The sequence below is a fragment of the Manis javanica genome, chromosome 7 (genome assembly GCF_040802235.1).
Source record: "Manis javanica isolate MJ-LG chromosome 7, MJ_LKY, whole genome shotgun sequence".
In the NCBI taxonomy this organism is placed as follows: Eukaryota; Metazoa; Chordata; class Mammalia; order Pholidota; family Manidae; genus Manis; species Manis javanica.
This window is the reverse complement of record NC_133162.1, coordinates 47,309,982-47,328,120: the sequence shown is the minus strand read 5'-3', so window position 1 is coordinate 47,328,120 and position 18,139 is coordinate 47,309,982. Positions and strand designations below refer to the sequence as shown.

The 18,139-nt window shown below is 35.7% G+C and overlaps 1 protein-coding gene and 1 pseudogene across 4 annotated transcripts in view; one reads left to right on the top strand and one right to left on the bottom strand.

Moving 5' to 3' along the window:
- The window catches only part of TET1 (tet methylcytosine dioxygenase 1), a 127,804-nt gene that overhangs the window by 93,968 nt on the left and 15,697 nt on the right, over window positions 1-18,139 (top strand). For all 4 annotated transcript variants that reach the window (XM_037002899.2, XM_073240941.1, XM_073240940.1 and 1 more), the window contains 3 exons: window positions 12,776-12,987; window positions 17,124-17,274; window positions 17,586-17,672. In XM_037002899.2, coding sequence (XP_036858794.2) covers window positions 12,776-12,987; window positions 17,124-17,274; window positions 17,586-17,672 — 450 coding nt within the window. The remainder of the gene's footprint in view (window positions 1-12,775; window positions 12,988-17,123; window positions 17,275-17,585; window positions 17,673-18,139) is intronic.
- Window positions 14,246-15,035, bottom strand: LOC140850524 (small ribosomal subunit protein eS8 pseudogene; annotated as a pseudogene).

Below are 18,139 nucleotides of genomic sequence, written 5' to 3'. Positions count from 1 at the left end.
CTCCCCACCCCATCAAGTCCCCACCACATACACATTACAGTCACTGTCCATCAGCGTAGTAAGATGCTGTAGAATCACTACTTAAAAAAGATTACTTCAGATTCCTCAAGGGAGGAACAACCTAAGACAGGCACAGTCGCAGGGGGGCCATCAGGTGAGAATTTGGGGATCAACAGAGGTGAGGCTCAGAACCTCACCCCCCCTGCTTTGAGAGAAATCTTCTGCATCCGTGGATGTCTTGCTGCCCTTGTCTAGCCTGGATTAATACTTAGTCCATAGGCACACACCTGATCATCTCATCATCTACATTTGCCTTCTTACAGCACTAAACTATGTTTTCTACCTTTATCTTGCATCTACCTACCACTTCAGCATCTTATTAAAAATAAAAATAATAATAATAATAGGAGAAATGTGGGATCAACATATAAATCAAGTACAAAAATCAAATGAATATTCATATTTGACCTGATGGTTTATAGGTCATAATGCGTGATCAAAACCGAAAGTTTCTATGATGAATGCCCTTGTACTGTTCACCATGTAAGAACTTATTCACTATGTAAGAATTCGTTCACCATGTAAGAACTTGTTCGTTATGCTTCAGAAGATTGGAGACTGACGAGAATTAGGCTTGAGATGGATTAATGATTGTACATTGAGCATTGACCCCCCTATACTGAATTTTATTGTTGTTAACAACCATTTGATCAATAAATATGAGAGATGCCCTCTCAAAAAAAAAAAAAAAAAAAAGATTACTTCAATATCCTTAAAAGTAACGATTCTCCTGCATTCTAACATTATTAATCTTGTCTGATTTGAACTTTATGTAAATGGAGCCTTACGTATTCTTTTGTATGTCTTTCACACAGCATTACAATTGTGAGATTAATCCATGTTCTTAACTGTAGATCATTCTTATTGCTCAGTAGTGTTCTATTATGAATAGTTAGAATTCATTGAACCGTTCTTCCAGTGATTAACATTTGGTTTGTTTCCAGTTGGGAATAATAATGAATAGTGATGTTATCTTCAGGAAATATAAAAATACATTTCTCTTGTTATATACCTAGAAGTGGAATTGCTTGATTGTGGGGGTATACATATGTGTATCTTCATTGATACTAACACATAATTTTCCTAATGGTCATCCTTTTTACATTCATAGAAATAATGTATATAAGTGTTCCAGTTGCTCCACATTCTTACCAATATTTAATATTTCCAAATTTTTCATTTTAGACATTTTACTTGGTGTGTAGTGCTTTTTTATAAAGATTTCTACTCTTTAGTGTGGTAACAATACTCAAAATATAAATTTCCCATCTTAACCATTTTTAAGTGTATAATTCAGTACTTTAGATATATTCACATTGTTTTAAAAGAGGTCTCCAGAGCTTTTCCATCCTGCAAATATGAAACACTATAACTAAATGACTCCCCATTTTCCCATCACACCAGCCCCTGTTAACCACCATTCCACTTCATGTTACTATAAATTTGATAACTTTAGATACTTCATATAAGTGTAATCATATAGTATTTGTCTTTTTGTTGCTGGCTTATTTTACTTAGCATTGTGTCCTCAAGGTACATCCATTTTGTAACATGTTACAGAGTTCCTTCTTTGTTATGCCTGAGTGATATTCCATTGTATGTGTATATACCGCATATTGTTTATCCATTCATCTGTCAGTGGACATTTTGGGTTCCTTTCACCTCTTAGCTATTGTGAATAATGATTCTATGAATAAGGATATGCAAATAATGTTTGAGACCCTGCTTTCAATTCTTCTGTATACTCAGAAGTGGGATTACTGTGGATCATGTGGTAGCTCTATTTTTGGTTTTTTGAGGAACCTCCATAATGTTTTATAAGGCAGTTGCACCATTTTATAACCCCATCAACATATGTAATGCTTTAATTTTTTTTTTAACTTTGCTAGATGAGTAATAATGTTGAACATATTTTCATATGCTCATCATCTAGATATTATTTTGGTTTTTGAGCCTATTCTATCTCTGGTCAATTTTCTATTTTGTTTTTATTACTCACTTAGAGAAGTTCTTTATTTTCAGTAAGAATATTTTGTCAATTATATGTATTACAAATATGTATTTTCCCACTGAATGACTTGATTTTATACTTTCTCTTTGTTTGGTTAATGTTTTTAATGAATAGAGGTTCTTGATTTTAGTATAATCCAACTTGTTAACTTTTTTCTTGATAATTATTTAATTTGGCAATCTTTTTAAATGTTTTACCCAAGGTGATGAAGACGTTTCCTTCTAAAAACTTAGCTTCTTTCATGTTTATATCTACAGTATAACTGTAGTTATAAGATTCAGATGGCCAACAGGCACATGAAAAGATGCTCCACATCACTAATCATCAGAGAAATGCAAATGAAAACCACAATGAGATATCACCTCACACCAGTAAGGTTGGCTACCATCCAAAAGACAAACAACAAATGTTGGCAAGGTTGTGGAGAAAGGGGAGCCTTTATATAAGATATAAGAGGTAGTGGCCAAGATTCTTTTTTTTTTCATGTGGATGTCTTCACAGTACCATTTATTGAAAACACTGCTTTCCGTATTGCACTGCAATGTGAACTTTGTCATAAGCCAGGTAACCATATTTATATGGATCTCCTGCATTGTCTTTTCTGTTCCACTGATTTCTTTATCTGTCATTGCACCTGTACTAGACTATGTTAATTCAGCTTTAAAGTAGATCATGAAATCTGATAAATCACTTTCTTTGTTCTTTTTCTTGTCTCTTCCTGGTCCTTTGCATTTCCATATAAACATTAGAACAAGATTGTCAATTGCCACCCAAAACAAAAGTCCAATAGGATTTTGATTGTGATTGTATCAAATCTAGAAATCATTTCAAGGGAAGTTGACATCATTATATTATAATAATGATTTTTCCACAGGTATGGTGTCTATCTCCTTTTCCTTTTTTTTTTGTTATCATTAATCTACAATTACATAAAGAACATGTTTACTAGGCTCCCCCCTTCACCAAGTCCCCACACACACACCATTACAGTCACTGTCCTTCAGTGTAGTAAGATGCTATAGAATCACTACTTGTCTTCTCTGTGTTGCACAGCCCTCCCCATGCACCCCCCCACATTATACATGCTAATCATGATGCCCCTTTCTTTTCCCCCCCTTATCCCTCCCTTCCCACCCATCCTCCCCAGTCCCTTTCCTTTTGGTAACTGCTAGTCCATTCTTGGGTTCTGTGATTCTGCTGCTGTTTTGTTCCTTCAGTTTTTCTTTGTTCTTATACTCCACAGATGAGTGAAATCATTTGGTACTTGTCTTTCTCCACCTGGCTTATTTCACTGAGCATAATACCCTGTAGCTCCATCCATGTTGTTGCAAATGGTAGGATTTGTTTTCTTCTTATGGCTGAATAATATTCCATTGTGTATATCCATTTATACATTCATCTACTGATGGACACTTAGGTTGCTTCCATTTCTTGGCTATTGTAAATAGTGCTGCAATAAACATAGGGGTGCATCTGTCTTTTTCAAACCAGGCTGCTGCATTCTTAGGGTAAATTCCTAGAAGTGGAATTCCTGGGTCAAATGGTATGTCTATTTTGAGCTTTTTGAGGAACGTCCATACTGCTTTCCACAATGGTTGAACTAGCTTACATTCCCACCAGCAGTGTAGGAGGGCTCCCCTTTCTCCACAACCTTGCCAACATTTGTTGTTGTTTGTCTTTTGGATGGTAGCCAACCTTACTGGTGTGAGGTGATGTCTCATTGTGGTTTTCATTTGCATTTCTCTGATGATTAGTGATGTGGAGAATCTTTTCATGTGCCTGTTGGCCATCTGAATTTCTTCTTTGGAGAACTGTTTATTCAGTTTCTCTGCCCATGTTTTAATTGGATTATTTGCTTTTTTTTTGTTGAGGTGTGTGAGCTCTATATATTTTGGATGTCAATTCTTTATGTCATTTATGAATATATTCTCCCATACTGTAGGATACCTTTTTGTTCTATTGGTGGTGTCCAGTGCTGTACAGAAGCTTTTCAGCTTGATATAGTCCCACTTGTTCATTTTTGCTTTTGTTTGCCTTGCCCGGGAAGAGATGTTCATGAATGTTTTGCTTTGTTTTTATGTTCCACAAATAAGTGAAAGCATATGGTACTTATCTTTCTCCATCTGGCTTATTTCACTGAGCATAATACCCTATAGATCCATTCCATATTGTTGCAAATGGCAGGGTGTCTTTTTTATGGCTGAATAATATTCCATTCTGTATATGTACCACATCTTCTTTAGCCATTCTCTTGATGGACATTTAGGTTGCATCCATATTTTGGTTATTGTAAATAATGCAGAAATAAACATAGGGGTCCATTTATCTTTTCAGATCAGGGATTGTGTTTTCTTCAGGTAAATTCCTAGAAGTGGAATTACTGGGTCAAATGGTATTTCTATTTTTAGTTTTTTGAGAACTTCACACTGCTTTCCACAGTGGCTGCACCAATTTATATTCCCACCACCAGTGTAGGAGGGTTCCCTTCTTGCCAGCACTTGGTATTTCTTGTCTTTTAGATATTGCCCATTCTGACTGTTGTGAGGTGATACCTCACTGTGGTTTTGATTTACATTTTCCTGATCATTAGTGATGTGGAGCATTCTTCCATGTGCCTTCTCCATCTGTATTTCTTCTCCAGAGATATGTCTGTTCAAGTCGTCCACCCATTTTTTAATTGGGTTGTTTTTTTGGTGTTGAGGTGTATGGGTTCTTTATGTATTTTGGGTGTCAATCCCTTATCAGATGAATCATTCACAAATATATTCTCCCATTCTATTCTATAGGTAGCCTTTTTGTTCTGCTGATGGTGTCCTTTGCTGTATAGAAGCTTTTTAGTTTGGTGTAGTCTCACTTGTTCATTTTTTATTTTGTTTCCCTTGCCTGAAGAGATGTGTCCAGGAAAAAAATTGCTCATATTTATATTCAAGAGATTTTGCCTGTGTTTTTTTTAAAAAAAATTTTTAGTAAGGTATTATTGATATACACTCTTATGAAGGTTTCACATGAAAAAACAATGTGGTTACTACATTTACCCATATTATCAAGTCCCCACCCATACCCCAATGCAGTCACTGTCCATCAGTGTAGTAAGATGCCACAGACTCACTGTTTGCCTTCTCTGTGCTACAGTTTTCCCCATGATCCCCGACACCATGTGTACTAAACATAATACCCTTCAGTCCCCATCTCTCCCCTCCCGACCTGCCTTCCCACACCCCTCCCCTTTGGTAACCATTAGTCCCTTATTGAGTATGTGAGTCTGCTTCCATTTTGTTCCTTCAGTTTTGCTTCATTGTTATACTCCACAAATGAGGGAAATCATTTCACACTTGTCTTTCTCTGCCTGGCTTATTTCACTGAGCATAATATCCTCTAGCTCCATCCATCTTGTTGCAAATGGTAGGATTTGTTATCTTTCTTATGGCTGAATAGTATTCCATTGTGTATATGTACCACATCTTCTTTATCCATTCACCTACTGATGGACACCTAGGTTGCTTCCATATCTTGGCTATTGTAAATAGTGCTGCAATAAACATAGGGGTGCATATGTCTTTTTGAGTCTGAGAAGTTGTATTCTTTGGGTAAATTCCATGGAGTGGGATTCCCAGGTCAAATGGTATTTCTATTGCTTTCCACAATGGTTAAATTGCCTGTTTTCTTCTAAGAATTTTATGATTTCATGACTTATGTTCAAGGCTTTGATCCATTTTGAGTTTACTTTTTTGTATGGAGTTAGACAATAATCCAGTTTCATTTTCTTACATGTACTTGTCCAGTTTTGCCAACACCAGTTGTTGAAGAGGCCATCTTTTCCTCATTGTGTATTCATGTCTCCTTAATTATATATTAATTCACCGTAGATGGTGTGGATTTATATCTGAGCTCTCTATTGTTTCCATTGATCTATGGGTCTGCTATTGTGTCAGTACCAAATTGTTTTGATTACTGTGGCTTTGTAGTAGAGCTTGAAGTCAGGGAGTATAATTCCTCCATCTTTGTTCTTCTTTCTAAGGATTGCTTTGGCTATTCAGGGTCTTTTGTTGTTCCATGTGAATTTTAGAACTATTCTAGTTTGTTGAAGAATGCTGTTGGTATTTTGATAAAGATTGTATTGAATCTGTAGATTACGTTAGGCAGGATGGCCATTTTGACAATATTAATTCTTCCTATCCTTAAACATAGGATAGATTTCCATTTCTTGGGGTCTTTAATTTCTCTCATGAGTGTTTCGTGGTTTTCAGAGTACAGGTCTTTCACCTCCTTGGTTAGGTTTATTCCTAAGTATTTTATTCTTTTTGATGCAATTATAAATGGAATTGTTTTCCTGATTTCTCTTGCTACTAGTTCATTGTTATTATATAGGTATACAACAGATTTCTATATGTCAGTTTTGTATCTTACAGCTTCATTGAATTCAGTTATTAGTCCTAATAGTTTTTTGGTGGATTCTTCAGGGTTTTCTGTGTATAATATCTTGTCTTCTGCAAATGCCTCTTATTTCTGTGTTGTCTGATTGCTGTGGCTAAGACCTCCAGTACTATGCTGAATAAAAATGGTAAGATTGGACATCCTTATCTTGTTCCTGATCTTAGAGGAAAAGCTTTCAGCTTTTCACCATTGAGTACATTAGCTATGGGTTTGTCATATATGGCCTTTACTAGGTTGAGGTACATTTCCTCCCTGCCCATTTTGTGGACAATTTTTGCCATGCATGGATGTTGAATTTTGTCAAATGCTTTTTTAAGCATCTATTGAGATGATCATGTGGTTTTTGTCCTTTTTGTTATTGTGGCATATTGATATTAATTGATCTATGACTATTATGCCATCCTTGCATCTCCAGAATAAGTCCCACTTGGTCATAATATATGATCCTTTTGATGTATTTTTTAATTTGGTTTGCTAAGTTTTTTAGAATTTTTGCAGTTATGTTCATCAGGGTATTGGTTTAAATTTTCTTTTTTTGTGATGACTTTGGTTTTGGTATTAGAGTGATGCTGGCATCATAGAATGAGTTTGGAAGTATTCCCTGCTCTTGTACTTTTTGGAATACTTTAAGAACAATGGGTATTAGCTTTTTAAATGTTTGTTAGAATTCAGCTGTGCAACTGTCCTGTCCTGGACTTTTGTTTATTGAGAGATTTTTATTACTAATTCAATTTCATTGCTGGTGATTGGTCTGTTCAGATTTTCTGTTTCTTCCTGGGTCAGTCTTGGAAAGTTGTGTATTTCTAGGAATTTGACCATTTCTTCTAAGTTGTCCAGTTTATTGGCATACAATTTTTTCATAGTATTCTCTAATAATTCTTTGTATTTCTGTGGTGTCCATTGTGATTATTCCTTCTTCATTTCTGATTTTCTTTATTTGTGTGCTCTCTTTTTTCTTGATAAGTCTGGCTAGGGGTTTGTCTGTTTTGTTTATTTTCTCAAAGAACCAACTCAGTTTCCTTGATTTTTTTTTTCTCTATTATCTTACTCTTCTCTATTCTGCTCTGATCTTTATTATGTCCTTCCTTCTACTAACTTTGGGTTTCATTTGTTCTTTTTCAAGTTTCTTTAATTGTGAATTTAGTCTGTTTATTTGGGAATGTTCTTGTTTCTTGAGGTAGGCCAGTATTGCCATGTACTTCCCCCTTAGAACTGCCTTCACAGCATCCCCCAGATTTTGGGCTGTTGAATTTTTGTTTTCATTTGTCTCCATGTATTGCTTGATTTCTGTTTTAATTTGGTCATTGATCCATTGATTTTTTTAGAAGCATGTTGTTTAGCCTCCTTGTGTTTGTAGGCTTTTTTTGTTTGTGTTTGTGTAATTTATTTCTGGTTTCATAACACTGTGGTCTGAGAAGTTGATTGATACAATTTCAGTCTTTTTGAACTTATTGAGGCTCTTTTTGTGGCCTACCATGTGATATGTTCTGGAGTACATTCCATGTACACTTGAGAAGAATGTGTATCCTGCTGGTTTTGGGTGGAGTCTTCTGTAGATATCTGTTAAGTCCATCTGCTCTAATGTATTGTTCAGTGCTTCTTTTCTTTCTTTATTTTCTTCTGTCTGGTTGATATGTCTATTGATGTGAGTGGTGTGTTAAAGTCTCCTAAAATGAATATTTTGCAATCTATTTCCTCCTTTAATTATGTTAGCATTTGTGTTACATATTTAGGTGTTTCTATATTCAGTGCATAGATATTTATAATGGTTACATCCTCTTGTTATACTGCCCCCTTTATCATTATGTAATGTCCTTGTGTCTTGTTAGTTTGTTTGTTTTGAAATCTATTTTGTCCAATATAAGTACTGCTACTCCTGATTTTTTTTCTATTGTTTGCATGAAATCTCTTCTTGTATCCCTTCACTTTTAGTTTCTTTATGTCTTTGGTTCTGCAGTGAGTCTCCTGTAGACAGCATATAGATGGGTCTTCTTTTTCTCATACCTTCTATGACCCTATGCGTTTTGATTGGTTCATTCAGTCCATTTACATTTATGGTAATTATTAATAGGTATGTATGTATTACCATTTTATTGTTTTCTGGTTGTTTTTATAGTTCCTCTCTGTTCCTTTCTTCCTCTCTTATATTCTTCTCATGTTATTTGATGGTTTTCTTTAGTGTTGTGGTTGGATTTCTCTTTTCTAATTTTTTGTGTATCTATTATAGGCTTTAGGTCTGTGGTTAGTAAAGGTTCACAGATAACTTCCTGACGATGTAACAGTCTATATTAAGTTGATGATTGCTGTATTTTAAACACAGTCTAAAAGTACTTTTTTCTTCTTCCTCCTGCACACTTTACCTGTTCGATGTCATAGTCTGCACTCTTTGTGCATCCCTTGATTGATTTTTATGTATAGTTGGTTTTGCTACTTTTGTTTTAATTTCATACTTGTTTGGTAATTAATTGGTCTACTGCCTTTACTGTGGGTTTATTTTCACTGGTGAAAGCTATTTAGCCTTAGGAACATTTCCATCTACAGCAGTCCCTTTAACATATCCTGTAATGCTGGTTTTGTTGTTACACATTCTTTGAGGCTTTGTTTATCTAGAAATTGTTTAATCCCTACTTCAAATTAAATGATAATCTTGCCAAGTAGAGGGTTTTTTGTTGAAGTTCCTTCTGTTTCAGTACATTAAATATTTTTTGCCATTCCCTTTTTGCCTGTAAAGCTTCTGCTGAGAAGTCTGTTGATAATCTGATGGGGTTTCTCTTATAAGTAATTTTTTTTCTCTCTGTGGCTGCTTTTGGTACTCTCTCCTTATCCTTAATCTTTGCCATTTTAATTGCTTTATTTCTTGGTGATGTCTTCCTGGGGTTCCTTTTGTTAAGGGCTCTCTGTGCTTCCATGACCTGAGTGTCTATTTCCTTCCCCAGATTGGGGAAGTTTTCAACAATTATTTCCTCAAATAGACTTTGTATCCCTATTATCCGAATATTGTTTCATTTGGATTGGTCACACAGCTCTCTAATTATTCTTTCATTCCTAGCGCTCCTTTTTTCTCTTTGTTCTTTGGCTTCATTGTGTTCCTGTTCTCTAATTTCCATCTCATTGATGTCTCCTTTACTTGTAGCAATCTATTGTTCATTCCCTCCACTTTGTGTTTCATATCAGCCACTGTATTCTTCAGCTATTGTATCTCTTTGTCAAAGTCCTCCCTCAGATCTTTAATGCATTTCTTCAGATCAGTGAGTATGTTTATGACTTTTGCTTTGAAATCTTTATTAAGAAGATTGGTGATCTCTGTTTCATTTAGCCCTCTTTCTCTGCCTTTTTCTGTAGTGTTTTTGGAACATATTCCTCTGCCTCCTCATTTTGTCAGGGTTTCTGTGTGTGTTCCTTTGTGTTAGATGGATCTGCTATGCTTCCTGATCTAGAGAGTAATGGCTTTATGAAGAAGGCATGCTGTGGTGCCCAGAATCTCAGAACTCTTTCCTCTCCAGTGCCTGCTTCTCCTTTGGATCCCCAATTGCTGTTCATGGGGAATGGGTGAGGTGGCCTTTCTGTTTATCAGCAGTGGTTTATCTCAGTCTGCTGAGGTCAGTGGTTTGCCTCAGCCAGGCCTATATGAACAGAAAAGTCTTTTCTGCTAGGATGGTTGTTGTCAGGGCTACCCTCTACCTGCCCTGCAGTGATGGCAGGGCTGCTGAGTTAATGGGGTGGGCTGAGCAAGCTGTACAATGGCAGGGTGCATAGGCTTTTTGGGGTGACAAGTTGCCTGGTTGCACAGTACTCTACAATGGCAGCAAGTCACTCAGTGGGAGAGTTCAGGTGCACTGAGGCAGCAAGTCAGGTGGTAGGAGGCTGCCAGCTGCAGAAGCAGCTAATCATTCCATGGCAGAGTGCAGCTGCTGCAATGAGTCCTGTGGGCACCCCCTAGCAGCAGCAAGATATGCAGCACCCACCTTGTCTACCCACAGGGAAGAAGGACTCTTGGAGTTGACTCCTACAGGCTTCTCCCCAGTTGTGCTGAAACAGGTCCATGAAAGCTGAGAGAGTCTCCCTCTTCCCTTCAGGCAGCAAAGTCCTATGCTGCTGGGCCCAGTGGGCTATCATATCATATCAGCAGTGGGCAGGACAGTGCCTCAGGGCTGAGCTGCAAGCGAGGGGTATAGAGTATCTAGGGCTCCCCAGAGTACCTGGCCTGTTGGGCTGAGGGAGGGCTAGGGAGGTATTGTCCACCTGCCCTTTCTCCTACAGTGATAACCTCTGTCCAACCCTCAGCCCTCTGGCCCCCCTCCCACTGCTAACAAATCTTTCAAACTGCTGCCTGTGCTTTGAATTTCAGCAGGATGGGTGGAACATGCCTGTTCTACACAAGTGGCTGGAGTGTCACCCTCCCAGAGGGCTACAACTATCCCTGGTGTCCAGTCCCGCTAATCACCAGAACCCAATGCACTGTGGACTCATGTTCCCAGAGTAGAACTCCAGGGCCAGCTGTGCAGAGTTCCTTGGTGCCTATTCCCTCCCCACTCAGTTCATCTTCCTCTCTCCTGTGAGATGGGATGGAAGAAGGGATAGGGTCCTGCTGTATCATGGCTCTGCCACTTTAACCTTTTCTGTGTGGTCTTCTCTTCTTCCCCAGGTGTGTTTTGCAGTCCACAGGTCATTTTCAGGTTTAGTTGTATTTGCTATAGTTGCTTCCTTGGTTTGTGTGGGGTAGGGGAAGGTTTCCATCTTGCCTTCCTTCTCTACCATCTTGAACCTCTGAGTCTTTGTGGAGCCTTTTTATTAAGAATGCTAATCAGACTCTTAAGGACTTCCCCCTTGTAACCGAATCATCTCCCAAAGACCCATCTCCTAATACCATTGCATTAGGATTTAGGATTTAATGTATAAATTTGGGTGGACACAATGTCCATACCCTTACAATACTTAAGTAGTTAATTAAACTTACATCTGAATTTAGAGACTTAGTATGCTTAATTTTCTACTGTTTTTTGAAGGAAATTTGGAAAATCTGGGCAGAGCACAAACACCATGAATATGAACAGCATTTTAGCATTTCCCATACGAAGAGTGGATCAATATAACTTTGTTGTTAGTTTGGCAACTTAAAAATTATCTGGTATAATTTTGTTTGATACAATATATATAATTTTGTATTTGAGCTTATTGAAAGCAAATGTGTTCTTATTGGCTATAAAAAGCCATATAAACATAGAAAAAAATTTTAATATAAATAATTGTGTTTAGGGGGAAGGTCCTAAAGCCAACTCTACTCAAGGGATGCCTTGATAGCAATGATTGTTTACCATCTGGAGTGACAGAAGAAAGTGATATTGGGTAACTAACATCTTAAGAAGTTTCACCTCAAGTTTATGTAATATTCTTAATAGCCACAAAAATAGACTATTAACAATGCTATTGGTTGCTCCATTTTAGTCACAGGGTGGGAAGTTTTACTATTTATTGATTATGTACTGATTAATGTGGTCAGTCTCTTTGCTCTAAATTTATGATATATGGAGGGAGTTTTTAACAGAATGGATGTTTTTATGTGGTATCAATATTTTTATAGGGCCACTGGGCAATATTTTAAATCCTTTTGAAGCTTTTTTAGCACCCCATGGATATAATGTAGTGTAAGATAAATGGATAAATATTCAAAATTAATTGTTGTGTTTTGCATTCGCCATGTCAACTGGACCACCTTAATCTTATGATAAAATGGGTATGATAAATCCTCATGAGAGCATGGAAAAATCACAGGAATTGCAGGAACATTGCTTTGTATAGTTTATTCCATTATAGTAAAACCATTCACTCAAGCATTTCTTGAAATGTTAAGTTTCAGTGCAGAAAGTTTATTTTAATGTTGGGAGTCCTTTGTTATTGCCATCTCACTAGATTTGTCCTGTTGCATTTGTGGAAGAACAGAGTTGTTAGGATCCTCTGTCATCTATTTTGCAATACTGTATGGACAGTGAAAGAAAACACAGACTGCTTTGGTCTGCTTTTACAAATAATAATCACATACCACAGATTTCTGTTCTGCCTGTTGTTTTTAGTTAAGTAACCTGGGATACTCTGTTATGAGTTATGTGGAGGCAGCTAGTCTGACAACTGAAGGTCTTACAGTATTACCCCTTTGAGAAATAGTAATTTAAAAAAACCTAAAATGCAATGATACAGAGCTTTGAAAGCAATATCCATTTATTCAACTTTAGGTGTCTTGTTTTCGTAAAAGACTGCATTCTGCATTTTCAGGTTTTGAGAAGAAGCAGCCATGAAGAGAAGGTTCTTTGTCTGGTTCGGCAGCGCACAGGCCATCGCTGCCCAACAGCTGTGATGGTGGTGCTCATCATGGTGTGGGATGGCATTCCTCTCCCGACGGCTGACAGACTGTACACGGAGCTTACCGAAAATCTGAAGTCGTACAACGGTCACCCCACAGACCGAAGATGCACTCTCAATGAAAAGTAATCAAACCTGTTTTGTACTGCTTTGCCATTAGGACCTCTATTATATAATGTTAAGTTGTTCTTTAACTACCAACCACGTATATATTAAATGGGAGAACAGGATTTTAGGTGTTGTGCAAATAAAGGAATGAACATTTCTTTAAAGAGAGACTTCATTTCATAGTGAGTTAAGACCATTCTAGGATGTTCTCCTTTAGAATATTCTTTTTTTTTTGCTTCCCCTTTGATACATGTTCCCACTTACCCTTACAGTCTGGAGGAAAGGGAGTTTTCCTTAAAGGAAAAGCTCCGCCATAGGGAATTGTACCATTTTGCATTTCCTCTAGCAATGTAAGAGAATACCTGTTTTCCTATGGTGTTGCCAATGGATATGCTGTCAAATTTGAGTTTTTGCCTACTTTAATAGGTGGTAATTGAAATCAGGTTACTTTTGATATATATTTTCATGTTATGAGTGAAGGATATTTTTTCATATGGTTAAGAGCCATGTGCCATTTTGTTTTGGGTCAACCATCTGTTAATTGTTCTAGCTCATATTTCTAAAAGATTGTTCACTTTTTCTCTGCTTTACATAATGGGGGCTATTAACATTTTATGATACAATTTCTAAATGTTTTTGCCAGTTTGATGTTTGTCTTTTTACTTTTGCTTTGTCATCATTTGCAAAAGTTTTTTTATGTAGTTATATCTGTCTTTTCCTTTATTTGTGTCTGAACTTTGAGTGATATATAAGAACATTTTTCTCACACAAGTTATAGAGTAATTCACCCATGTTTTCTTTTAGTACTTGTTAAAATCATAAATTTTTAAAAACATAAATCTGATATATTTAAAGTGTATGCTGGTCAATGGTGGGAACTTTATCCCACTATTATATAGAGGTCCATTTATCCCAACACTACTTACTAAAGAGTACTTCTTTTCCCCTTGATTTGAAATGCTACTTCAACAGTATACAAAAATTACATATGCAGTGGAATCTACTCAAGTTTGAATTCAGTATCATTGGCCTGGCTTTTAAGGTACTAGTATCTCATTTTTTAAAGTATAGAGGTTTTATAATATATTTTAATATTTGGTGGGCTAGCTCACCATTCTTGCTCTTTTTCAAGGCTTTCTTTTTTATTCTTTTTTGTTTGTGCTTCCAAATAAACTCTATATTCAATTTGTATGGTTCTAAGATAAATCTAATGATATTTTTAGTGAGATTGTATTAAATTAACTTACAAAGAACTGACACCTTTGTGATATTGAATCTTCCTATGCCGTAACATAGTTTCTCTTTCCATTTTATTTAAGTTTACTTTTGTGCCCTTCAAGAGTGTTTTGTATAGTTTTCTTCATATAGCTCTCTCTCTCTCTCTCTCTCTCTTTCTCTCTCTCTCTCTCTCTCTCTCTCTCTCTCTCTTTAAAACAATAAACACCTTTAATGAGCTAAGATAGGCAGGAGGAGGATTTTTTTATTTGCCTTTTTGGCACCTTGATTTTCCTCAGGGAGAACTCCAGCTCCTAGCCATCTGCTCGGCCACGCTGGCCTGGTCATAAAGCGACGCATGTAAGAAGCTTGCCCCCTGGAACTGCTCCTCCAGAATACTACTGATTTGGGCATTCTTTTTCCTTTCATCATGTTTCTTAATGAATTTTCTTCTATCTCTTGTTGTCTAAAATCTCTTCCTCCTTAGGGGTCAGTATGGCCCCCTTGTTGCAGTGCAGGGGCAGAGTGCATCATGGCACTTATATCATGGTGTGCTGTCAATGAGCACAATGTAGTTCTTCACCAAGGTCTTGGTGTGGACCAGTTCATTGTTGGTCGCATTGTAGGCAACATCAGTAATCCTCATTTTGAGTGTACTAAGCTGGATCCCCAGGAGAAGTGTCCTACATCTAGCTGAAGGCATCGTCCGTATTGTTGCCTCTCGGTGCACAGGCTGTGTAGGGGTCAGTCTTAGTGTTAGCAGCAGGGTGTCCCAGCTCATACTTTGCCTGTTTTAGTAGGACTTTCTCTTGCCCCCAGTCTTGCAGCACTTGTCCCAAGAGATGCTCATTGCCTGCGCTGGATGGAAAGGGAAAGACTTAGGTGTCTCTTTAAAAAATAAAATGTCAACAAGTGGCCATTTAATTAATTTATTTGTTTATTTATTTATTTATATGTCATTATACAAAATATAAACAAAAATGTATATCATTCCCTCTCTAATCCTTACTACACAAGATTAATTTGTATACTTTCCAGAGCATTCCTTTTTTCCAATTCCAGTAAGTGTGTAAACAGCATTTTTAATGTTTACTAATTATTTTGTTAAGTGGATACACAATAATATCTCTTGTATAAAGATGCTGCTGTAAAGGATATACATATATTTTCTTATTTAATCTTCCCAAAAATCTAGTAACATACTGTTTCACTCAGTATAGCATTTCATTTTTTAAAAATTCATATTTACAGAGAAGATGCAAGAATATGTCAGTGAACTCTTATATCTACTCCTTACCTAGATTCCACAATTGTTAATATTTTGTAACATTTACACTTACACACGTAGTCATACACACCAACTTGTGTTGTTAATTGATTTTAAAAAGTTTTTCTGGATTATTTATGAAATAGTTGCAGACTTTATGCCTTTTTCCCTTAAATAATACTTCAGAGGTTATTTCCTAAGAATGAAGACATTCTCTTCTATAACCTCTGTACACTGACCAAAATGATGAAAGTTAACTTTGATAAAGTACATTTATTTAATCTACAATTCATAGGCAAATATGACCTATTTTCCAAAAATATACTTTAATTTTCCTTACCCAAAATTTTATCTTTTTGGTCTCTTAATTTTTATAGCAGTCTTTGTCTTTCATGTCATTGCCTTTTTTTTAAGGAAAAAGGGCTAAATTTTGTAACCTATTGCTCAATTTTGGTTTGTCTGTTTCTTCCTGATTCAGTTCAGTTCAGGAATTATTGGCAGGAATACTATACTCAGTCCATTACATTAAAATTTACTTCAAGTTAATTTGTTCCATTATTGGTGATGTTGAATGTTTAAATTATTCTGTGAAAGTATTTTTAAGTCTCACAATCTTTCACATTTCCTATGAGTTTAATTTTAAATTAACTCAATATTTAAACTATATAATCTCCTTCTACTGTATTATCTCACTAACATACTTAAATCACTTATAAAAAATTTGTTGATGACTTTAATTTCCTTCTGCAATTCCAAATTTAACTCCTTTGATCCCATTTTTCTTCCTTATCAAGTTATTATAATATTTTGTTCCTTTAAAACATCTCCCATCTTTGTAAGAAAATTTAGGGAAAGTTTAAGTATTTGAAGTATTCCTCTCCTTTTTTTTAATTTCATTGTATCTTGAATGATCCTCTTTGTATTCAATACTATCTTACGTATCAGGCATTTTCCTGACTTTTGCAATTAAAAAATACTAATAATTGTAATATCTAGTTTTCTGTGTTCTTTTTGTTCACTTTTTTTATGAATGTTTTTTATTTATATTTTTAAATTATTACACAAATACTACATACATTCTAGTAGAAGTTCCAAGCATTATGCAAATAGGAACCACAAGAGTATAAATTACTTCCTTGGTTTTATATCTTTGTATGTATATTCTAATCATTGTCATTCTTACTGTAGAGCCTATTTTAGGGCTTCCGAAATGCCCCAAAGTGATAAAATACCTATTGCCCTTTAATCAGTCCTCAGGATTATATCAGTGTCATTTAACAGAGGAAGGAGCCGAAGTCCAAATCCATAAGATGCTCTCTAATTTTCATTTTTGGTAGGGAACAGATCTAGGGCTTAAGATCCAGCCCCTTTATTTCCCTTCCTCAGACATCTCCAATTCAACCAAGGTTATTGGTATTTTAGATCTGTGTAGTTTATGCTATTTATTTGGATTTATAATCTTGAACAAACATTTTAGTTAAAAATACAGTTATCTTCAAGTAAGTTAGGTTGGTGTTATTAACAATAATACTACTTTAGATAAAATAATAATAGATGTGTTAAAATCAGTTCATTAGCCATGTATACATCTAAATTTATATGAGCCTGAAATGTTCATCTAAGGTATTATCCTGCTTTATCAGTTCATTCCTTTGCAATACCATCTTACAGTCGTACCTGTACATGCCAAGGAATTGATCCAGAAACTTGCGGAGCTTCATTCTCTTTTGGCTGTTCATGGAGTATGTATTTCAATGGCTGCAAATTTGGTAGAAGCCCAAGCCCTAGAAGATTTAGAATTGATCCAAGCTCTCCTTTACATGTAAGTGTCCTTTTAACTTTTAGATTACACAATGAATATATAAGTACATTCCTTTATATTTTTTAAGTAATTAAAAATATAAATGTTAAGAAGTAGTGACCAAACAGTAAAATATATATATTTGTAAGTAAGTAGTTTAAAATTCTAAATAAATTAGGTAAAGTCTTCAACTATCAACCCAAATTCCAATTGTCCCTGGGTCCCTCCTCCTTCTCCCCTAACCCCAGAGAGAATCATTATACCCCAAGTAGTAAGAATAAATAAAGCCATTTGCCAACATTTCAAAGACTCAGAAAGTTTACTACCCACAGAACTACTATGAGAGAATTACTAAAGGACGTAATCCAGAAAGAAGATATATGAAACCGGAACCAATCTGTCCGGGACACGAGGCCATGGTGAGCAAAGAAATTAGTCAACCTTACTATTAAGTTTAAATAAGTTGAAAACTTACATTTTTTAACTTAAAATAATAAGCCTATAAGTATAATTCCATAGTATTATCATTTCAGGGGTGGGTAGGCAGTGGGAGGGGGTGGGGCACATATAGGAACTAAGTGTGGTAATGTTTGTGCTTTGTTTGGACCGTGTGGATTTAGATACTGATTAACTCTTAAGACCAGTGTTTTTGAAACTGAGCTGTAACCAAGAGTAAAAAATATTTTATATTATAAATAACTATATAGATAAATGCATGTAAGTAATTAAAACTATCAGAAAACCATACTTAGCTATATAATATGTAACAAAAATAATACTAAAACACTAAAAAGTTAATATCCAATATAGTTATTTCTATTTCTTTTTAAATGCTAATTGTGACCTATTAAACTGATTTCATCAAGTACTAATGAGTCATAACATA